The 25,514-nt window shown below is 35.2% G+C and overlaps 1 protein-coding gene across 2 annotated transcripts in view; it reads right to left on the bottom strand.

Moving 5' to 3' along the window:
- LOC138710940 (headcase protein-like) overlaps positions 1–25,042 on the bottom strand; it is a 658,198-nt gene extending 633,156 nt beyond the window's left edge. Inside the window, exon 1 of one of the 2 annotated variants that reach the window (XM_069842144.1) lies at positions 23,290–25,042. In XM_069842144.1, coding sequence (XP_069698245.1) covers positions 23,290–24,140 — 851 coding nt within the window. In that variant the 5' untranslated portion in view covers positions 24,141–25,042. The remainder of the gene's footprint in view (positions 1–23,289) is intronic. The other variant, XM_069842145.1, reaches the window with a different exon arrangement.
- Between the last annotated feature and the right edge of the window lie 472 nt (positions 25,043–25,514).

Genomic DNA, 25,514 nt, shown 5'->3' with positions numbered 1-25,514 from the left:
ATATTGAGGTTATGCAATGGAGCGAAGTTCCTCAGAAAATATCATTTTGTCGTCATATCCTTCACTTGTGAAGGCACATTACAAGAAGTGAATTACAATAGGCTCGTTACAAGAAGTGAATTACAATCTATAAAAAACTGATTTTTTTTATTTGACTTGTGATCGAAGTTACCTGCTTAAATAGGGTAAAGTTAATCACCACTGAATTTTTAGTTTAAGATCGATTTTAAAATATTGCGGAGTAGAGTCGATCACTGTTTATGTTTTTAAAAAACAAATTAAGTGTATTACATATATATCTTTGTTATAAGAGGTGTAAAAACAATAATAATCTACAATATATGCCTATAGCATTATATAGTGTATCTTTTGTTACTGTGATCATGTTATTCGATACAATTAGGCCTATAAGTCTTCACTGTACAAACGTGACTATGATTGCCAACTTATAAAACATAAAAACATATTTTAATACTTCAAATACCAACAAACAAAGATTTAAGAATTCAAAATTTACATTGAAATACCACACTTAAATTAGTCTAAAATGCAATTCAACATTGCTTAGGTTTATGTCAGATGTTATTTGAAATCTTCTCCTCCTCATGCCACTTTAGAAACTACGTTGTTCCCATAGGTACAGAAGGATGTACAAAATATGTTCCTTTGGTAGTGCTTCTCTTACGCAAGAAATTCACCATAATTTCGTCTTCCTCTTTCCCCACTATCCCATCAATATAAGCTATACTATGACACTTTTCTGTTTATAAGTGTTAGTTGGAGGTATTTCGGTGAATAATTTATTCTTCCTGCTGGTCCTATCTGTTTCGAGTAGGTCGATGACATGATCGACTTAAACCTACAAAGGTACAAGTTTTCTTAAAATAATAAGTTTCAATACTAATATTTACGAACTGCAAAACTATTATTTCAGGATACAATCTTAACGAAAAGTACATACGTATAGGTAGTTGCTGTCTCCTTTCACTGCTGACGATAATTTAGAGTTTGTAAGACTTTGTTTTCATTTAAGAGAAAAAGTTGAAAATAACAATTTTCACTTCAACGGTAATTACCCTGTGTCCCCTTTGTTGGCATGCGCAGGATTTTTGTTCCCCCTCTCGCTTACATTTGCAATGTCAGGCAATGAAGTCAGCATAACAAAATTTTAACAAGTAACTGAGAAAATATATAATTTTCAATAAAAATCGCAAATGATCGATTATACACCCACTGATTGACTTTACCCACTTCTACGGTATACAGGTTGAATCGTAAGTGATGTCATTAATTTCAGGGGGTTATTCTTTGAGATATTCACACAAAACAGTTTAATACAATTGTCTCGTTTTTGCTTCCTTTTTTAAATAAAAATGGTTTTACATAAAACATTTCATTCCGTGTATTGGGAAGTCATTGATTTAATTCTCAATATGTTCAGTCAATTTAAAAGAGCAGTGTATTATGATAATAAATGATTGAAAGACTTTTAGTTTTGTCCTTCAAATGTACAGAAATTTGATCCGAATTAGACAAGTCTGCAGAATGTTGGGTTTGCAGTGAAATATCTGCCTTGAGTAGAACACGATGAATGAATGAATGAATGAATGAATGAATGAATGAATGAATGAATGAATGAATGAATGAATGAATGTGTGAGTGTATGGTGTTAGTGCTAATGCTTCTATGAATTTAATTCCTGCAGTGCAGAATTAGATTCATTCTGAACAACATCGTCGTTAAAGAAATATAATTTGATTTCAATGTTTTTGTAGTTTTTATGTAGTTTGTAAAATGATGTTTAAGGTAATCAATAAAAAATAATCTATACTAATAATAAATCTGTAGCCAAAATTTGTCTGGTAATTTTAGATTTTACAAAAATAACTGGTGTTAACATGTATAATTAACCATCCCGAAACCGAAAATCGCTTTATTGAAATTTTTGTTTGTATGTCTGTCTGTCTGTCTGTCTGTCTGGATGTCTGTTACCTTTTCACGCGATAATGGCTGGACCGATTTATATGAAAATTGGAATATAAATTAAGTTCGTTGTAACTTAGATTTTAGGCTATATGGCATTCAAAATACTTTATTTAAAAGGGGGGTTATAAGGGGGGCTGAATTAAATAAATCGAAATATCTCGCTTATTATTGATTTTCAAGAAAAATGTTACATAGCAAAATTTCTTTAAACATAATTTCCGATAAGTTTTATTCTACACAAAATTTTGATAGAACTGATATTTAATGAGATAAATGGATTTTAAAATTACAACAACAACGCCATCTAAGGCGCTGTACTGAAATAAAAACAAATGACTTCGTCTATGAGGGGCCTTGGACAACAACAATCGATAGCCTACAGAGAATGTTTCTGTGTTTGTATGAAGTAATATCGGAAGCTATTTAATTGTTTAATTATTATTTCACCACTGGAAAGTGTAGTTTCTCTAGATGGACATAATTCTACAATGTTATTACAGTAACTTCTGAAACATATAGCAAGTAATATAAAGTATACACATTAAAACTAAATGATATGTCAATCTTCATTAAACTATGGTTGCATGTAATAACAATTAAACATGTGAAAGGAATTGTCATTGCACCAAATGATTGCTATCTGGAGTAAATTGACCGCATTTTAATTATTTAAATACAATTTGAATTAAGTAACATATTAAACGATTTATCCTTCTATCAAACACGAATGTTCCCTAAATCAAACGTCCTATTTTAATTATGTAATTATTTTATATTTATTTCTAACAGGTGCGGCGGAGCGCACGGGTACGGCTAGTAATAAATATTTACACAAACTCTCTAGAAGACAGTAACGCATAACAACAGAAATTTGAATCTTCTAATAATTCCAAAAGTTCCCACTAATTTTTTTTTTTGGTAAAATTTTTCTTTCGTACGTACTTTACGAAATAAAAATCAGGAAATAGGTTCTTGCTCGAAAAAATTCAAATAATGAAATGGTAAAGGAAATGGTGTCAAGCGATACTACGGAATATATTTTACTTTATGACACAAGTCTATCTAAATCAAGTGAAAAAACAAATACTATTTACGACTATGGAAAGTCATAATTTTCCGTCATATCTCTTTCTCGACGCAAAGTCACAAGGCATTCGCTTTTGTATCCTTGCAGCAAAACTTATCTTCATAAATAATGACCCGTTTAAACTTTCATCAGCGATGAAATATAATACAGGAACACAACATACATTTTTAATTTGTTTACTTGAGATACGATTTTTTACATTCTTACTAACCATTACTTTCATTACCGTGACTAAGAGCCTCTTTATGTCATTGCAGATACTAAAAAACCGCAAGTTCACTATAACGGGAGCAAAGTAAAACTGATATTAATACTACACCGCAGTAGCTTATTTCCGACTTAAATAATAGCTGGGTATTTATAAGTTACGTACCGTAAGAAACGAAGTAACAGTAATGTCTACTTTAATTTTTATATATTACAGTATATATAATATATACTGTATATATAAAGATTAACTGCTGATCTTAACACTGCTCCCAATCCAAGAATAGTCATTTATGACAAGTTTGTAAAGGTTCTCTTTTTGGCACGGGTGTAAAGTTGGAGAGGTTATAAGATCACGATGTCATGGGCGTTCAACTCAAAACCATCAAGAAATAAGTATCACTGGAATGGCAGCCTTATTCATGATCACGATTTCAAGGCCGTCTAAACCTGCCATAATCAACAAAGCTCGTTAGAAAACGTTGAATGCTACTTCTTGTTGCAATGAATACTACACATAACTTTATATTAATAAGGGCTAGAATGTAGAAATGGATGTTAAATTTGTTGCTTGTGTTACGTGTAATATTTAGGTAATGTAAGATCGATGTAATGCATTAATTTCTTACTGAATGAAGTCTGTACATTGAATATTACATTTTCTTTGGCAGTGCGTAAAATGAATAGCAGTGCGTAAAGTGATTGACTTTTTTACGCACTGGTGTTTTGAAGGGTCACTTTACGCACCGATAACAGTGGGTAAAACGCAACTTCACGCACTAGCGTAGAAAAATATACATATATTTTTTAACTTTAAATAAGTAATCAGTTTTTCTTTTAAGTTACAACTTTTGGATAAATTGTGCGCATGTCTTCTTACTCAACTTTTTTTTTTTTGTTCCAAGAAATACCTCGAAATTTTGCTATTTTATTATAATGTGATCATAGTCAAGAGATTGGACGTTTCATAATGAACATTATTTGCTTTACGGGTTAGGCCTTTGGTCTGTTCCAACTTCAGGGGAATTCATCTTGCCACCTTGTTCTATGTCGTCCAATATTTTATTTTTATTTTAAATCCACCACCAACAGAAGCAGGCTTCCAATTACAGGTGGCTTACATAGATACATACACAAAATACCTAATAAGAGAAAAAAACAACAAAAACAACACAAACGAAAGAAAGAAAATACATAATGGTAATAGATGCTAGAATATAATATTACAGTTAATATAGTGCCAAATGTCAATATAATGATGCAAAATTATTTAAAAACTACAGTAAAAACATTATAATACACTTCTTCATAATTTAAATATCTAAGGAAATACAATTCTTTTCAATATTGTATGAAATCTTTCAATTGTTAAACTGAAATCCAATTGAGAATCACAGTTTAAAGACAGAGAGTTGTAAGTATTACACATAACAAACAATGGAGAGTTCTTGAAGAAAACAGTTCTAGGAATGGGAATAACAAAAGGTTGCCTATGACGTAATTCTGTTCTTTTTACATTGAACCGAAGGAATTTAAGAAAATCACAGTTATTCAATATACCGTTAACAGTCTTATAGAGTAAAATTTGGCTATTTATTCATCGTCGAGAGTTTAAAGTTTTATAGTTAAATTCAAAAAGTAACTGATTATATGAAATTTGTTTGTCATAAGACGACACGTGATGTTTTTTAAAATATAAATAACGTAAAAATCTTTTCTGTATCCTTTCTATTTGCATCTGATGGGACTGGAACTGAGGTGACCATCGGTATCCCTGTGGTTTGTAATTCAATATTATTTTCTGTAGCCTATTATTATTATTATTATTATTATTATTATTATTATTATTATTATTATTAAAATATTCTGGTACCAGTTATATTTTGTTGCGTGATAGTTTCTTCTAAATTAAATACTCATATAGGCTAAGTTAGTTGTTTGCAGATATCTGAATTTCTGTTTTTTGTCTAAACGGGTAACACCAGTTCTCAAAAATTTAATATCGGTAGTTTCTATTCTTCTTTCATACTTTTTCTTTATTTTCCAGTTCTCGCAGCTATACATCAGCATCGGTGTTGCTAAGACTTTATAGAATTTCATTTGTGAACTTCTTTGAGTTTATTGTCTTAAAGGTTTTCTAATAATCCCACATATTCCTCCAAATTTGTTTAGTTTAATACCCTTATCTTTACTGCAGTATTTTGATACAATGAAACTCAAATAATTAAAATTCTAAACCTGTTCAATTGATTTATCTTTAATGAATAATTTGTAACTGATAGGAATTCTTCTCTGAAAGGCCATAACCTTAGTTTTAGTAACAATCCGGGTTCTTGGTTCTACGTACCAAGAGCTCTAATCACTGAGCTACGCCGAAGTTCAATCCACAGCACCGGATAGAATCCATCTCCTCTAGTGTGTTTCCCTTTGTGGCCTGACTCCATGTTCGACTTACATGTTGACATAATATTAAGATAACTGCCATTATAGAACCAAGGACCCGGGCTCGATCCCCGGTGCCGGAGCAAATTTTTCTCCTCTAATAACCATTATTACCATAACAGATATATTCTGTAGATATATTAATCTTTACGTAGCTTGTTTTAGAAGTTGACTTTTTAGATTATATTCAGGATAACCTCTTGAATATACCATGTTTTATTTGTAGACTGTCTTCTGATATTCCAAACACTGCTTGGTCATCAGCAAATTAAGATATTATTATCTAGAGCAGCCGTGGCGAAAATGTAATCGTGCGCCGAGCCACTGTGTAACCAGCAACGTGCATAGCACCTACGGAGGGAGGCGGACACCCGAAGGGGAAGTGAAGCAACTGTCTGACTTATTAAAGGATTTTCATTTTCCTTACGTCAAGCACTTAAATATAATTTCATAGAGTGTGAGGTTATAAACTAATGTTTAGTACGTGTAACGAAGAAAGAAATGAACAAGAAAACATAGGACACATTATCACAACCTAAAATTAACTGTCTTCAGAATGTCTCTGCGACAGAGTTTCAAAATCAGGAATTATGTCACTTACTGCCAGTTGTAGTTGATCACGAAGATATTTGTCTATCAGTCATAATCTAAATTAGGTTTTTACTATTTTCATTGTCGAAAATAATTTTTCACAATCATAAGTTGTAGCGAACATGGCTTCAACAGAGCAAGCGAAAGAACGAAGCTTCATACATTTAATATTCTCACCATATTGGCAGCAAAAAAATGCGTCCTCCCATCCTACTTGAAACTTTCGTTTTTGTAGAGGTACATGGTTTCGAGAGAGACATTTCGACGATACGTCACTCGCAGGTCAGAGACAAATACAAATGGAACGGAGTTTCAATCCAGTGAGTGAGAGGGTGGGGATTGGGGGAGCAAGAGACATACACAGCTATCATTGCGAGCCACAATGTGCTCGTGAGTTACATTTTCGCCACGGCTGATCTAAAGGTATCCCATTTATAAAATTATTTTTCCATTTAACTATGGTTTTATCAATATAAATACAAAACAGAGCAGGGGACATGGGACACTCTTGCTTAACATCTTCATTTATTAGTTATTTACTGTCACCTATTCCGTCTCCATTGTCTATTGGTTTTTTTATTTCTTTATACATAGATTTTATCACGTTTATTACATGACTCGGGTATCTCTTTTTTCTCACTTACTTACTTACTTACTTACTTACTTACTTACTGGCTTTTAAGGAACCCGGAGGTTCATTGCCGCCCTCACATAAGCCCGCCATTGGTCCCTATCCTGAGAAAAATTAATCCATTCTCTATCATCATATCCCACCTCCCTTAAATCCATTTTAATATTATCTTCCCATCTACGTCTCGGCCCCCCTAAAGGTCTTTTTCCCTCCGGCCTCCCAACTAACGTTCTATATGCATTTCTGGATTCGCCCATACGTGCTACATGCCCTGCCCATCTCAAACGTCTGGATTTTATGTTCCTAATTATGTCAGGTGAAGAATACAATGCGTGCAGTTCTGTGTTGTGTAACTTTCTCCATTCTCCTGTAACTTCATCCCTCTTAGCCCCAAATATTTTCCTAAGAACCTTATTCTCAAACACCCTTAACCTATGTTCCTCTCTCAAAGTGAGAGTCCAAGTTTCACAACCATACAGAACAACCGGTTATATAACTGTTTTATAAATTCTAACTTTCAGATTTTTCGACAGCAGACTGGATGATAAAAGTTTCTCAACCGAATAATAACAGGCATTTCCCATATTTATTCTGTGTTGAATTTCCTCCCGAGTATCATTTATATTTGTTACTGTTGCTCCCAGATATTTGAACTTCTCCACCTCCTCAAAAGATAAATCTCCAATTTTTATATTTCCATTTCGTACACTATTCTGGTCACGAGACATAATCATATACTTTGTCTTTTCGGGATTTACTTCCAAACCTATCGCTTTACTTGCTTCAACTAGAATTTCCGCGTTTTCCCTAATCGTTTGTGGATTTTCTCGTAACATATTCACGTCATCCGCATAGACAAGCAGCTGATGTAACCCGTTCAATTCCAAACCCTCTCTGTTATCCTGGACTTTCCTAATGGCGTACTCTAGAGCAAAGCTAAAAAGTAAAGGTGATAGTGCATCTCCTTGCTTTAGCCCACAGTGAATTGGAAAGGCATCTGACAGAAACTGACCTATACTAACTCTGCTGTACGTTTCACTGAGACACATTTTAATTAATCGAACTAGTTTCTTGGGAATACCAAATTCAATAAGAATATCATATAATACTTCTCTCTTAACCGAGTCATAAGCCTTTTTGAAATCTATGAATAACTGATGCACTGTACCCTTATACTCCCCTTTTTTTCTCCATTATCTGTCGAATACAAAATATCTGATCAATAGTTGATCTATTACGCCTAAAACCACATTGATGATCCCCAATAATTTCATCTACATATGGAGTTAATCTTCTCAAAAGAATATTGGACAAAATTTTGTACGACGTCAACAAAAGTGATATTCCTCGAAAGTTGCTACAGTTAGTCTTGTCCCCCTTCTTAAAGATAGGTACGATAATGGACTCCTTCCATTGTTCTGGTACAATTTCCTTTTCCCAAATAGCAAGTACAAGCTTATAAATTTCGTTAGATAATGCGCTTCCACCCTCTTGTATTAATTCTGCTGGAATTTGATCGATACCTGGAGACTTATAATTTTTCAGATTTTATATCGCAATTTCGACTTCAGAAAGTGTGGGTTCGGGTATAAATGGCTCAGCAGTTTGTATTTCAATTTCGTCCCGATCATTTCTCTTTGGCCTATGTATATTTAGTAGTTGTCCAAAATAGTTTTTCCATCTGTTCAGGATTGAATGAGCGTCTGCAAGCAAGTCACCATTCTCATCCTTGATCACGTTTACCCTTGCCTGATAGCCTATCCGTCTTTTTTTCACTATCTTCCATAATGTGTTCCTTAGAACACGATCAAATGATTTTCCATAATCTACGAATAAAATATATGTGGGTAAATTAAATTCACTTCAGGAGAAAGAATCGAACATTTACAAATGAACTTCTCATTATAAAAGTATAACACGCCGCATTTTCAACATTTTCTTGGAAGCCAAGTCTTATAATACAGGAAGCGATATCAGAGGCTTTGCAATATAAGTCGCTTGGGACACTATTTTCGTAGAAATCGACATTGTAGTTATAGTTATGTTGTGTTTTTTGTACATTCAACCTGCTCCTGGTCACGTACTCAGACTTTCTTTAAATAACTGATACAGAAGCTGCACACGACGCAAAGCAAACGATCAAAATAGTGGATGTGAAAGTGACTGCGGCAGAGAGGCCACATGTCCAAGAGAAAAATAATGAAACACCTTACAGTTCAGATTATAGTATTTGAGTCTCATTTGTTAAAACTAGTTAGTGACATGACAACATGATATATGGGAAAGGGAGAAGGGATCGAACAGAGAGAAAGATTATAACGAAATTACGTACGTTCAGACCATTTACGAATTAACTTCATCGGATGTTATGAAGACCATATAACCTCAATTTTTTAATTTCTCATTACACGAAGTACAGAGAAAATGTCTTCTTTTTTTCACTTAACGAATTAAACTAAGGCCCGATTTCATCAACATATTACTAATAAAAAAAATTAATTCCACTTAAATACTTACCTACTTATTGACTTTTAAGAAACCCGGAGGTTCATTGCCGCTCTCACATAAGCCCGCCATCGGTCCCTATCCTGAGCAAGATTAATCCATTCTCTGTCATCATATTCCATCTCCCTCAAATCCATTTCAATATTATCTTCCCATTTACGTCTCGGCCTCCCTAAAGGTTTTTTTCCCTCCGGCCTCCCAACTGACACTTTATATGCATTTCTGGATTCGCCCATACGTGCTACATGCCCTGCCCATCTCAAACGTCTGGATTCAATGTTCCTAATTATGTCAGGTGAAGAATACAATGCGTGCAGTTCTGTGTTGTGTAACTTTCTCCATTCTCCTGTAACTTCATCCCTCTTAGCCCCAAATATTTTCCTAAGCACCTTATTCTCAAACACCCTTAACCTATGTTCCTCTCTCAAAGTGAGAGTCCAAGTTTCACAACCATAAATAACAACCGGTAATATAACTGTTTTATTGTCATGGCGTTCCCATCTAACCTAACCTCCTGTACTCCCACAAAGTCTATTCTATATCTAGCTAGTTCTTTTGCTACTAATGTTACCCCTCCTGTTCTATATAGACTTGTAACATTCCAAGTACCAAATCTCAAAACCTTATTCCTTTGCTGTGGTCGTGCCAGAGAATCAGTCCCATTCCGAGGCTTATTTGAAGGATTCGTAACAAGCTTTTTTTACGGTGATGGCTTGTTAGCCCTTCGCCCAACCCCCAAGCTGGAGGACCACCTCTCATCGGCTGTCCGCGACTGCTTATTCAATATATTCACAGCTACCCTCCATATCTGGAGGCCGTCTCCTCGATCCGCAACCTGAGGACGCGCCATGCCGTGGTGATAGGGACCCACAATACATGGATTCCACTTAAATACGGAAGTTAAATCATGTTTAATTCATAAGTTATTACTGCTAGTTTCCTATGAATATCCTGTTAAAGCTGCTAGTCTACGAAAGGTAGTGTTTTTTTTTTCGAAAATATAATCATTAAATTAATGTAAAACTAGTTATGAAGAGGACTGCGTGTGTTAATTCGGCTTCAATGTTAACAGAAATCTTTACCATTTGTCAATAACTGAAACCATGGTGATATTCTATACAGATTTAGAAGGGAACTAAGGTATACGCCTACATCTTTAGTAAGAGTACTAGTCTATAATTTAAAAGAATGGCTTGCTTTATTTGTTACGAAATTTGATAAGTTTACTTTTTTTTTTTTTTTTTGCTGGTGTAAGTATTTTAAAATGTAATATGGACAGGTTAATCACTATCTGTGGACACAAAAGTTTGGACTGAGGTTAAACCCAGGAAAATCGCAGGCAATTGTAATGGGACATCAGCGCTTACTCAGTAAAATTGACGACAAAACCATACCAAGACTGTCAATAAATGGGTCGTTTATTAAGTATAGCAACACTGTAAAAAATCTTTGATTATTAATGGACAGAGATCTAAACTGGAATAGTCAAGTAACTCATATCTGTAAGAAAATGTTTTCATTGCTCCACTCTCTATATCACTTACGAAACTGTCTGCTTCTTTCCATAAAAATAAACATTATTCAATCGCTAGTGATGCCCCATTTTGATTACTGCGATTCTCTCTTGACAAATATAACTGTCAATTTAGTTAAAAGACTACAACGTGTTCATAATATGTGTGTCCGCTTCACCTGCAATACTCGTAAATTTGACCATATAACGCCATCTTTTGAAGGTCTATCTTGGGTCCGCCTAAAGGAACGTAGAATAGCACATTTCTTATTTGTTCTGTTTAGAATATTGTTCACTTCTACTCCAGAATATCTGAGAATTCGCTTTGAATGTCTTACAACGTTACGGAATCAACATCAGGCCTTATTATCCATTCCTCGTCACCGTACCTCTTTCTATTCATCCTCTTTCACAGTGTCAGTTTGTCGCCTATGGAACTCCTTACCTCGTCATGTCAGGGATTGCCAAACGGTTAATCAATTTAAATTAAGAATTACACACTTTTTCATGAAATTGATTTGTGAGTGTTAGCCGATTTTTAGAGGTTATTCTGTGCATATAAATTGTCATTTAGGCCTATCATAAAGTATAATTAGGATATGAATTGTAAATAACTTAATTATGTATCATGTTCGGTTAATATTTCATTATAGCCCGTGTAAGCTTGTTAATGTGTATGAAAATGATTTTTATATTTAAGTCTGACTTTACTATTTTTGTCATTGTTTCATTATGTATTCCACTTCTGGTAGTGTGGAAGAGAACGCCTCATGGCCTTAACTATACCAGAATAAATAATAAATAATATTTAAAAATTCATATATTAAACGTATAGTGCGACTAAGTGCTCAATCATATCGGGGAAAGACGTAGGTGCTCACCCAACGGAAAAAAAATTCTTTCAAGGCGTTCGAATTTTTATTATAGTATCGCTCACTTGTCCACATTTCTGAATTAATCATCAAATAGTGATGTAATTTACCGCTAGAGAGCATTATTTCATTATAGTGTTTTGAACTGAACCTGGAAATAAAATGAATAGCTCTGCAACTTAACTAAACTATGAAGAATCACAAAACAAAATAAAGCAAACCATGATATCAGCCCTATTTGCGCCTTAAATAAAATAAGAAGTACTTAAGAGAGGAAAAAAAAATAACTTTAAAAACTATTTTCAAAGCATCTGATATTGTGGTTTAAATCCTCTTATTATGATCAAGTTTACCCCAGTTTACAGCATGAAAAATAGTTTGTGCGAGATCGTGCGTATTTGCTTGGTTTCCGCACAAAACCAATCCGCGGAAAGTCTAAAATTCCACATTCAGTATTCCCAACCTAACACACAACAATTTTACAACAATTTCCCTCTTCTTACCGCTTAAGTGACATACTGATTTTACTGCTTTAGGCTTTTAAGATATTATTTTTAGAGACGTTCAATATAGTAATAATTATAAATTGGAAACTTACCACTGCAATTTCACTTAAATTGCACTGTTAATTATTGTTTTTAAATATTTGCAAAAATTAAGTAAACTCTACAACTCCACTAAAGTTACTGCATTCGTGATGCAAGTAACATTAAGGAAGCCGTGAAAAAATCAACAAGATTCCAGACTCATCATAGACTGGGGGAAAAAAAGACAGACGTATATCACGGCCTGCTGGAGTATAGTAAACACAGAAAACATTTAAAGCAACAATGTTGAAGGTAGATATTTTTGTTTTGCAAATTTGCCGTCATTGAACAGAAAGCAAGATGGAGATTTCATTGCAACTAATTAGAAATTCCTCTTTCAGGTATGTAATAAACGGTCTTCGCACAAAATAATGTACGATACACGAGCGGTATGTTTTCTTTCAATTCTCGAAAATTAAAAAAGCTCAACTACGATTCGCTTTTTCAAACTTTTCCTCGAACATGAAAACTTCAACATACCGCTCTTGTAACGCATATTACTATTATTTCAGAGGAGACAGGGAGAGAGTACGTCACATGCTAACGTAATAAGGTCTTCCCTATAAAAAATCTTGCTTCTTACCGAAGCAAATATTATGTTCTAATATTATGTCATGGGCAATAACCAAAATATTTAATCACTAATGGAAACAAAAGTAAGATTTTTTATTTCATCACTTCATTTTTTACGCAAGTTCGAACTGAAAATATATTCACCTGTGATAGGCGAGTTGCGTATATATATATACGCACTTGCATTAACGGGGGGGGGGAAGTTATGTGCGATATAAATAAGACTGAAAACAGAGTTCAAGCCGTGGGAATGAGAGGCCATTCTTTCGCGACCGGTCCCATCACAAACAGCGGCGCGGCAAGGCCAGAGAACGGCGTGGCCTCTCCCACTCTCACTCCAAACACTCCGCTATGCAAACACGCGCCAAATTTATGTTCCGGTTTTGGAATACATTTAAAATTAATCTGATCTCTAAATACCACAACTTTAACTCTTTAAATTGTAATCGATGAAGAATCTGAAACACAGCGCTGAGAACATCATTTCTTTTTCTACTTACGCCTAGTTTATTCGAGTTCATCCACTTGCAAGTATACGATCGCTCTAAAAGGTGGAATTAATGAGTGTAAGTAATGGATAAATATTATACCCTTTTACTCCCATAATTTTAACAAAAGAGACTATGCATTAACGTTAATGTTTGCAAATGATCATATTATTATATCTAATTCGGAAGATAATCTTCAGAAATCAATACATGCATTAAATAGAATAGCAGAAGAATATAACATGACAGTATCCCTAAGTAAAACTAAAGTGATGGCTTTCAAGGGAAAAGAGAGCATCCGATCAAAAATTGTAATTGAAGATAATATTGTGGAACAAGTTACAGAATTTAAATACTTAGGATGCAATATATCATACCAAAAAGAGTCTGAGCAAATTAAAAAAAATGGAAGTATTTAATCACCTTAATGGCACTATAAAAAGGTGTTCGAAAAATAAAGCAAGAAAAGACACAATATTTAAGTTTTATAAAGTAATGTCAGTGCCAAAACTATTGTATGGGAGCGAAACTTGGATCATGACAGAGGAAAATAAAAGCAAACTTGAAGCAAATGAAATGAGATTTCTAAGAGCAGTTGCTCGCTATAAGAAAATAACCATGAAAGAAGTGAAGATATAAGAAAGGAATTTTATATATATATATATATATATGTATATATATATATATATATATATATAATCTGAACATAAAACTAAAGAGTATAAAACCAAGTGGATAAGCCATGTACAAAGAATGAACAAAGAGTGACTACCATTTCATTTTAAGAACTATTAACGGGTAGGGAAAAGAAATATAGGAAGACCCAAAAAAACGGTGGCATGAACAAGATATGTAGATTGCTACAGACAATAATGTCTAACGCATGGAAGAAGAAGAAGAAGAAGAAGAAGAAGAAGAAGAAGAAGAAGTAATGTGCAGGATTTTGTTTTTGGCAAGAACATGAGATATAGGCCTATATATTTCCTATCCTTTGCAAAGTTTGACAGCAGCCAAAAAATTGGGTGTGGTTTATTTATCTGCATATTTTTGTACTAAATTAATTCTTACTTATATATCCTGTGCAATAATTATTATCTGAAAACAAAAATTACGTAAATCTAAATCGCGTAAAGGGCATATTAGTCTAGGCTGCGAGAAACCTCTTTCAGCTTCTATTAGTGAGAATTTAAATCGAACATACTTACTTACTGGCTTTTAAGGAACCCGGAGGTTCATTGCCGCTCTCATATAAGCCCGCCATTAGTCCCTATCCTGAGCAAGATTAATTCAGTCTCTACCATCATATCCAACCTCCCACAAATCCATTTTAATATTATATTCCCATCTACGTCTCGGCCTCCCCAATGGTCTTTTTCTCTCCGGCCTCCCAACTAACACTCTATATGAATTTCTGGATTCACCCGTACATGCTACATGCCCTGCACATCTCAAACGTCTGGATTTAATGTTCCTAATTATGTCAGGTGAAGAATATAATGCGTGCAGTTCTGTGTTGTGCAACTTTCTCCATTCTCCTGTAACTTCATCCCTCTTAGCCCCAAATATTTTCCTAAGCAACTTATTCTCAACCACTCTTAACCTATATTCCTCTCTCAAAGTAAGAGTCCAAGTTTCACAATCATAAAGAACAACCGGTAATATAACTGTTTTATAAATTGTAACTTTCAGATTTTTTGACAGCAGACTGGATGATAAAAGCTTCTCAACCGAATAATAACAGCCATTTCCCATATTTATTCTGTGTTTAATTTCCTCCCGAGTATCATTTACATTTGTTATTGTTGCTCCCAGGTATTTGAATTTTTCCATCTCTTCAAAGGATAAATTTCCAATAATCGAACATAATGATTACACAAATTGAAATATGAAATAGGTTACATTAAAGAAAATTTATTAATAAGACCGTCAAAGACGGAGGTATTTGTTTGAATTTATGTTATGTCCCTTAGTAAAGGATTGGCATGAAGAAGTAGTTTATTCCTGTATGCAGTCTGTAGAGCAACCAGAAAGGGTATATGAAGTTCATTGTAGAGTTTGACAAAAACTTCACTTAAATTTTACTTTAAAAGTTCAGCAAACTTATTGGCCTGTAGCTACAGGGACTTATTGGGTCTTTACCAGGCTTAGGAATAGCTACGATGTGAGCTGTTTTCCAAGTTAGAGGAAAATAGTGATAGCGTAGACATAAATTAAATATTTTAGTAATGTGTGTCATGGCACGATTAGGTAGTCGTTTCAGTGCTTCAGTACAGATTGAATCTGGGCCTGGTGCTTTACTATTTGTAAGTTCTTAATTATAATTTTAACTTCCTTAGCGCCAACATGAGGTATGAACTTCGATGGAGGTCTAGTAAGTATTTGTTTTACTTGCTGAGTAACATCCATAATGAAATTGTCATCTGAGGGTTGTGTACATGGGCGGAATCTTTCATAGAAACTATTGGCCAGAATTTCTGCTTTGTTCAGAGGTTCATAAATCATATTGCCTACATTATCTTGCACGGGATTTGGAATTTTTTACTTAGATTTTCCAAGAAGACTTTTAATGAAAGTCCAAAAATCTCTTCCTCCTGGTGAAAGTCGTTGAGCTTCGTTTGTAAATTCTTGGAATATGTAAGCTTGACTTTTCCTGCGTATTGCTCGCTGATAACCATAGTAAGCTCTCTTTGCCTGAACATCTCCAAAACGTTGCCAACGGCGTTTTGCTTGATTTCTAGCTTTGACGAGGAAGTAATCAATTGCAGTCAGGTCACGAGATCTTGGCGGCCAGACAATGTCTTCAAATCGTGAAATTATTCGTCCTGGAAACATACCATGAGCAGTGTGCGCTGATTACTTCCTATAGGGTTATCTCAAAAGTAGGGTGTATCACAAGAAGTCTCGCACCATCATCCAGTTGAAACAAAACATAAGGAACGAAATTAGTGCCATCGAAGCTGTTTTGTTGGGTCGAGTTCTGCAGAACTTCCATAGCAGATTGCGGGAATGTATTCGCTGCCTTGGAGGCTACTTACGAAATGTAGTTTTTAAAAAGTAATCAGACATTAATAAATTGCATTGTACTATATTACTTCCAGTATATGTGTTTTCTTTTAATTCGTCTTTAGTGTCCCACAACAGAGCTATAAAAACCGTCACCCTATATTGAATGAAGTAAGAGTGCGACGTGAGATTTGCGTAATCCTTACTTCTATTTAATTAGAAATAATTACTGAATGTGTGAAATAATACATTTGTTACTTAGCCGTTATGATAAAGTTGGAAATTTTCATTTCCCTCGGCTTTGGGAGTGCTTTTTAAAATAAATTATGTAGGAGTGAACACGATAATATTGTTTTCTGATAATCAATACTCATCTGATATCCCCTGAATTATATTTACGAACCAACAAAACGAAGTAATTATTAACAAAATTGTAATTTTCAATACCAACTAGCATATTTACATGTAAATTCAGTCGTTCGGAATCGCCAAAAGCGAGTCTCTGTAAACAATTCGCTTTCAAATATAGATAATGCGAGGTATTGGCACGTACGGTCTACAACAAAGAGAGGGAAAGTCCTGAGGATGAAAGTGGAGACTACTTCTACACACAATGCTGTGAACAAATGCAGGAATTAGATGCTGGACTTCACACTTTCCGTAGCCTAACTAATACACAGTCAAGAAGTTAATTATTTGTTTAATGAAGCAGTTTCGAATGACATGATTGCTGTCTGTGACATCTCATTAAAGGGAAACTATCAGTCCGCTGAGCAGATTCAGCCACCTAGCACAAATATCACGAATTTCAGCAAGTTTCCTTTTTTTCCATCCTACAAGTCAGGATTAGACTTCATCAGAATCTACAGTAGCGTGCAAATTAATCCGAACAACGTAATTACTTATGCAAAAACACTAAAACGGGATAAAAAAGGATCTAAGACATACCTTAGTAATCTATGTGGCCTCCCTTGTTCCTAATAACAGCTCTGAGACGATTTGGCATGGATTCCACTAATTTCCCACAAATAGTCTTCATTTCTTCATCGCGAAACCATACACCAATGAGGGCAGAAATCATCTTCTCCATTGTAGAACAATCTATTTTTTTTCATTCTTATTTTGCTAATTGACCACAAGTTCTCAATGGGGGTTGATGTCGAGTGAGTTGCCTGGCCAGGGGAGTACCTGAATATTCTTCTTATTGAAGAATTCTGTAGTCTTTCGAAACGTATGGCATGGTGTCAGGTCTTGTTGGAACACACCTCTGCCATCCGGAAATGATTTTTGCAGCTGGAGTACGATTCTGGTTTCCAATAAGTGAATATATTTGTCAGAATTCATCATTCCCTTGATAGGTATTAATGCTCCAGGCCCTTCATGTGTAAAACACCCCAAAACATTACTTTAGGGGGGTATTTGGATGCTTGTTGGAGATGAGCTGCTGTTACTTTTTCGGATCCTTTCCGTACGTAAGAAACACGGTGGCCGTGGACCTCGAAATGAGACTCATCGGAAAAAAGTACATTCTTCCAGTCATTCACTGTCCAGTGTTGATGTAATTTTGCCCACATTAAGCGTTTTTTGCACATAACAGGGGTTAGCAGTTGCTTCTTAATAGGCTTACGAGCCCTTCGTCCAGCTTCCAAAAGCCTACGCCGCATTGTTGTGATGTGAATATTCGCCCCAGTGGTAGCCATTAACTCGCGGGTTAAGTCGACAGCAGTTAGTCTAGGATTTAATTTACTTTTCCTGACAATTAAACGATCATCTGCAGGTGAAGTCTTCCTTTTACGGCCACAGTTTCCTTTTTTCTGGGGTGTGATGGATCCAGTCTCCCTGTATCGTTTTATGATCGAATTAACAGTAGCCAAACCGATGTGACATTCTGCAGCAATTTGCCTCTGTGTCATAGAAGAATACTCTGCTAATGTTATAATTTTAGACCGTTTTCGTGGAGTTGTATCCATTTGTGAAGACGACAGAATGTACACAGGATTGCAGTATTAAGTCTTCAACACAACTGAAATGCTTATAAGTACAAAACGACAGGCAAAATGTCACATATTATAAAAAAAATAATAACGACAGACCTTCAACAATGGAATTACACGTACTACAGATGTCAATTAAAGCGGTATGAGCAGCTGTGAGGCTAACAATGACAGAAAATGTAAAAATATGTCGTGTTCGGATTAATTTGCACGCTACTGTATATTTCGACATTTTCTACCTTATTATATGAAGTATATAAGCCTACATTAACCAATTATGCAGTTGCAAACATAAAATTATAGATTAAAAACACGTTCTAAACACCCCTCACATTCAACATGTGGTATTTGTTATGTCGTACGTCCTTCCGTAGGCTACATTATTCTGTGAAGGTTTGCTTTCTACGGTAAGTAACGCCATGCAACGCCATCAAATATTTTATAATTAGTTACTGAAAATCTATGTTGGCAGCCCTAGTGAGGGAAATGTGGTATTTAGAAGAACCTTCCTGAAATATCGAAATCAACAATGAAACGGATTTCTGTCTTTAGTGTGAGTTTAATAACCTTTAAGTGAAGAAGTTCGTGCTTCAGCTGATCGTTCAGTGACGTGAATATTGTATTCTGCATAAAGTAAGTGCAGATAACTGAATTTGAAATATAGTGAATGTTGAAATGTTATGGGAAATTCGTTTATATGTGCCCTTAAGTTTAGTGGAGTGGTGTTGTTTTAAAATTTTAAACAAAAAATAGATATACAAGAAGGAAATAAAAAAATATTGCTCTTCTGAATCAATTATTTAATTTTGCAAGAGATTAATTTCATTTGATAATTCAAGTCAGTTATCTCCTACTCCTCAGACGAATAGCGGTATCTAATTTTTGAAAATAGTTCTGTGTTATTGTTCATATTCAACTAAAATAATCGTCTATCACACGTATTTCAAGAGTTCAGGGTGGATGTTTCAACGCGCTTCTCTTTTAACAACAGATTCCACAACACTGGTCATGGGGACGCATTAAAATTTAGACCATAGGCACTATGAAACTGTTCATAAACGTGCGTTGAGATTTGTTAGCGGTAGAAGTGTAAGGAACTGTTTTTCGCACGGACTGTACAGCGCTGACCTTGACCTTGGCCGGAACATCTGATCCCACCGTTCCAACTCCGCCACTTTTACACCGTCATAATCCAAATTGAATTATTAAAAACATGTACGAAAAACCACCAACATTCAATCTTTTATAAACTACTATATTTCAAAGTGTTAATTCTTTGTACACAACACAACCGCCATAATGTATTCTTACAAGTCTTATTTTTCGGTGTAATGTTCGTGTAGAAACCACTACAACCGCAGTGCAAAGATACTATATCTCCAATAATGGGGAACGTTAAGTTTAAACATTATCCTAGACCAGTGATTCCTAAACTTTCTGAAGGCGCGATCCAATTTTGGGTGAGCCTTCTATTTGCAATCGTACCAGTTCTCGAACAGATTCGAAAGATACAAATCCCCGGGGGGGGGGGGGGGACTATAATTTTACTGAAAGCCAGTGGTTGATACTCAAAATACGATTTTAGACAACAGTTTTGTTATATTTTGCGGAATAAAATCAAAACACACAGTCACAGACGGATACTGAATCGTTTTTAGTCAGTTTCATTAAACTGGCTGAAATCCCAAAAAAAATAAAAGGGGGAGGGAACTCATTGAAATATGTATGTACTGATAGGATGTTGAATTACACCTTTTTTTGCGGACCAGTTTTGAATCAAACGAATATTTCAACCTTGCAAAAGAAGCTCTTAAATTTTTATAACATTGTCAACCTCGTATGTATTTAAAAAAAGTTTCTGGTCTATAATCGTCATCAAAACAAAAGCGAGAATCTCTTTGAACTTTAAAATGATGTCACTGTGTGTGTATCGAATATTTAGTCCAGATTTGATAAACTACTTTCTGGGGGGGGGGGGGATGGGGGGGGGGCATTTATCACAATTATTTTTCAGTTCATAACTATTGAAACATGTTTTTATTTATATATTAAACATTGTTTATGTTTATGATTCTAAGCAAGAAATAAATGTAGGTTAATGAGGCGTTTTTTGTTTCATTTTGTAAATCACTTCGCAACTCCACACAGCTCTTTACACGACCCCCACTTTGGAAATAACTGCCCTAAACCAATATTGAAACTTCTAATAAAGTATTCCTTCATGTTACATTAAAAATAAGAGAAAATGAGCAAACTTATTATGTGTGAAGTCCTAATTCGTGTCCGAAATTACGAAACAGTAAAATACATATTCCTAGAAAATTATGCCTTCGTAGATAATTTATATGCATTTGATGTGATTATAAATGTATACTTACTTACTATGTAACCCAAAACAAACATATTTTGCATGCAGATACCGCCATTACTACAAAAAAAAATCGTATTTCCATTTTTACGCTTGCCCGTTTTGAAGGTAAGAAGGTAAGATCTTTTTTTTTAAGAGTGAAATAGTAAACTTTTCGTACTTTATGACTGTGTAAAATGTGTATCACTGTATTTTTTCATTTTGTGTAAAATATTACATAACTGCATGTAGCGTTTTGATTTGTTGGACAAAAATCAAAATGTTTTTCGCTCCAACTGGGTCGACAGTGAAGGTAAAGTGCGAACATATAGGCCTACTGTAGCTACAGTATAACAGTCGCTTTAATAATGTCATTCACACTCAGATTAAATTGTGGTATTTTTACATAACGCGGGTTAATATTGGTCGATTGTTGCTCGGTTAGTTGGACAACCTCTTTAATACTAATACTTCCCTGTCTTCCACAGCTGTGGAACAACGCGTTCGCTGGTCTTGCTTCTCGTGCTCTCCATCTTTGTCTAGCGTACGTCACAAAACTAAACTATTTGTGTGGTAAAAAAATAATAATAAAAATTACCAGGATTAACTTCGATTTCAGTATGAAAGGCTTCAAATTGTTATATTAACAGTATGTATTTGCCAAAAAAACTTTACATTTACATATTTTTTTACTTAAAATTTTATACGCAACAACGAACACGTGGTCTTGTGTCAAGTGACACTGTAATATTCGCATTCTCGTTTAATTGGTTTGTCGCAATCTAATACCGGTAATAGTTTTAAGTGGCTTTAAGCTATAGCGATCCATTGCATTACCATCAAACATTTAATGAAAAAAAAAAGAGTATTTACCGTGGACCCAAAATACAATACAAATGGAGTACAGTACTTTACCGTGGACCAAATTTGTGATTAAGCGGATTGCGCACACTTTACTGTGTATCACTATACAAATAGCTGTTCCGTTTACGAATATTCTGGGATTTATTTTTACAGTGCATATAGAGTAATGGACACGTTTTAATTAAACTTCCACTTTGGGACAAAACAAAAACAGACACAGTGTGTAGAGTTAATGATAATGACATTGACACCGATGAGTTTGAAAATGTGGAGGTGAAAGCTATTTCCAAGTTTGAGCCAACCCAAAAATATTTCCCCTAAAAACCGCTACTGCATGTAATGAATGACTGTAGCACGATTATTTATTTTCATTTGGCAACTATTTCATCAGACAGCAATATCTAACTGCTATGCGAACAAGTCTATTATCATATGTTCTTCTTTCTGCTGATCTACAGCGAGGTTTTGAACTCCCGACCACGAGCGTTTGCTCATACGGGGGCAAATTCTTTAATTTATGTTTCTGTTTTGTTTATATTATATTCAACATGTATTTTTGTATTTTCCTGATTATAATCTCTACTAATAATAAATCTGTAGCCGAAATTTTTCTGGTAATTTTCGATTTTCCAAAAATAATTGATTCTAAAATATATAATTAACCGCCCTGAAACCGAAAATCGCTTTTTTGAAATTTTTGTTTGTATGTCTGTCTGTCTAGATGTTTGTTACCTTTTCACGCGATAATGGCTGAACCGATTTATATGAAAATTGGAATATAAATTAAGTTCGTTGTAACTTAGAATTTAGGCATTCAAAATATTTTATTTAAAAGGGGGTTATAAGGAGGTTTGAATTAAATAAGTCGAAATATCTCCCTTATTATTAATTTTCATGAAAAATATTATATAACAAACGTTTCTTTAAAAATAATTTCGGATAAGTTTTGTTCTATGCAAACATTTTGATAGGACCGATATTTAATGAGATAAATGAGTTTCAAAATAACAATAACAACGCCATCTAAGGCGGTGTAATGAAATAAAAAACAAATGACTTCGTCTATAAGGGGCCTTGGGCAACAACAATCGAAAACTATGAAACATAGCCCACAGAAAATGTTTCTGTGTTTGTATGAAGTAATATCGGAAGCTAAATTAATCGATTTGTATAATTAATTATTAATTCACCATTGGAAAGTGTAGTTTCTCTAGATGGACATAATGCTATAATGTTATTACAGTAACTTCTGAGTGAATCGAGGACAGGTAAGATTAAAATAGCTTCTTATGCACAGAAAACTTGATAGGCTATTCTGTACATCTGCATTTCCTAAAATAATTTTTATGACCGAATGAGTGGTGTCTGGATCAAAATGATCGCATTTTAATTTTTTTAATGCAACTTAAATTAAGTAACATAATAAACGATATATCCTTCTTTCAAACACGAATGTTCCCTGGATCAAATGTCCTATTTTAATTATGTAATTACTTTATATTTATTTCTAACGGGTGCACGGGTAGGGCTAGTAATTGTAATAAATGTGTATTTAAATTTGATTATATAAATATTAATAATTCATGAAAATCTACTCACCGAGATCTGTCAGAGAAGAATTCGAATTTGGACTTCTTTTTGCCTCCGTTGCCGGAGCCATTATGGACGGGGGAGACACTGGATTCGCTGGACCCCGATGCGGGCGGAGAGGAGGACCCGGTGGAGGATGACAGTGACCCAGTCCGACCCCTGACCTCGCCGGCAGCGGAAATCAGCTGTGCCTCCGAGCCTTTCTGCTGCCCCTGTACACCGTTGTTATTGTTGTTCGGGTGATGATTTGGGTGAGCCGACAATGCTAATGTCGGCCTCGTGTTCTGTCTATTGCGACGCTTCTTCTTCTTGTTGGCGTCGGCGTTGTCGTCAGCACGACCCCCGAAGCCGTTGTTGGAAGGCGGGGGCGGCATCCAGTCCAGATCTTTCTTCAGATGGCCCCGGCCGCAGCGGCAACCGCAGGCCTTGAAAGCCAGATCGTAGCCTTTCTTGGTCCAGAGGTTCTGGTGGCGCTGGCGTTCGGACCACGACCTCGCACGCCCACACGACTTCAAATAAGTCAGGACCGTCTGTTCCCAGGCATCGAAACACTCCCTGTGCATGTACTGACCCACATTGCAGTGGTCGTTGTTGCAAGTCACTTTGACGGCGTCCCTCAGATCGTCCAGGTTGATCATGTCCGTGTTGTTATTGTTGCTGGTGTTTGGGCTGCAGTTGTTGGCACGCAAACACTCGCCGGTCGGTACGCAACATCTAGTCACGTTGGCATCGTGGTTCTCGATGGTTTCAGGATCGATACCGAAACCTTGAACTTCATTCCCGTTCCCAGCGGCGCCAGCTGCTGCCGCGGCGCCACCGTGAGCCCCGTGCCCTCCGTGGTGATTTCGTCGTGGTGCCATATCACCTGATATCAACTCGAATCGATGCAGTAACAATCACAATACTCAACTAACGTCTTCAAATTTTCAACATTACTAAAAAAAATATTTAGTAATGAAAAATATTATATTGCCAATAATGTTTAGTTCTTCAGTGTTCAACATTCAACGGATGAGCAACTATCATTAAAAATAACGTCTTTTTCAATATATATTTGTATATAGATTTCGTTTGTTATTGCTTGAACCTGTTCGTGTTAACACTGTCACACCACACTATATTCTACGTCCGTGTATTTATGGAATGGTTCATTTACAAAGTACGAAATGTTACTACTTCGTAAATCTACATTAACTACATTAATTGAAAAGATATGGAAAAACTCGACACTCGTCTCTTACTCCGATCAACATTAACGTTTATCACACGATTATATAAAGTCTTGACAGTTCTCAAAATGTCTTTCACCAGAAAAATCTTCCAAAATATCGTAGAACAAGTCTCTTTCTTTTCATTAGAGATCATACAATATTATTCTAATTAGTCTGAAGTATACCGCACAATGACGTAACTCAGTGTCACGGAAACTGGAGTGGAATTAAAAATAGCATAAACACTTTCAGTTCACAGCAATCAAGTTGTTTGTGTTGACGTTTCGTGTTTATTCTACAAAGTACATAAAACTGTCATAGTCTTCACCTTCTCAGTTCTCCGCGCAAGCTACATTAAAGATAAAAGAACAACAGAAATGTCTTGCATTCAGTTACTGCATACAATGTAATAGTTATGTAACTGAAATAAACAATCACAACGAAACTTGAAATAAACGGGAAGTGCCTTCATAGACGTCTACTCTGATCCACTCAGCTAGCCGGCTTCTAACCTACAACCTACGAGGCAACCGGCGTAGTGGCTTCCCGGCACACGTCTATCGAAGCGGCGCGCGCAACCAAGAGGCCTGCGCCAAGCGTGAGCTACTATTGGTCCCTTCTGGAGGTGGGGAGAAACATGACCATAACAAACACGTCACGTGCTTAACCTAGAAAATTACTGGCCCTAAAATTTCCCTTTCGTTTTCAATAGCATCAACTACGACAGCGAAGAAGTTAAAGAGCGATTTATTTTAAAACACGATTCATGCTCTGTAATGGATTAGACTTGTTCCTGTAATGATATGGATTTAAGATATGCCTTGTTTTGTGTAGCAATGTAATAGCATTGACTGCGTTGTTAACAGTTTGAAGTAATAGAACTTGTAGCAGTGAAAGTTTTATACGATTTTGTTGGCTAGTTCCATACTTTTGCATAGCTAGTTAAGTCACTATTGCAACCATAATAGTTTTGTTTTACAATATTACATTTTAGCATGTGTGTGTGTTTCTCCACTGCTACTC

Source organism: Periplaneta americana, chromosome 12, assembly GCF_040183065.1.
Source record: "Periplaneta americana isolate PAMFEO1 chromosome 12, P.americana_PAMFEO1_priV1, whole genome shotgun sequence".
NCBI lineage: Eukaryota > Metazoa > Arthropoda > Insecta > Blattodea > Blattidae > Periplaneta > Periplaneta americana.
Note: the sequence above shows the minus strand (reverse complement) of the source record. Positions and strands in the feature narration are given on the sequence as shown.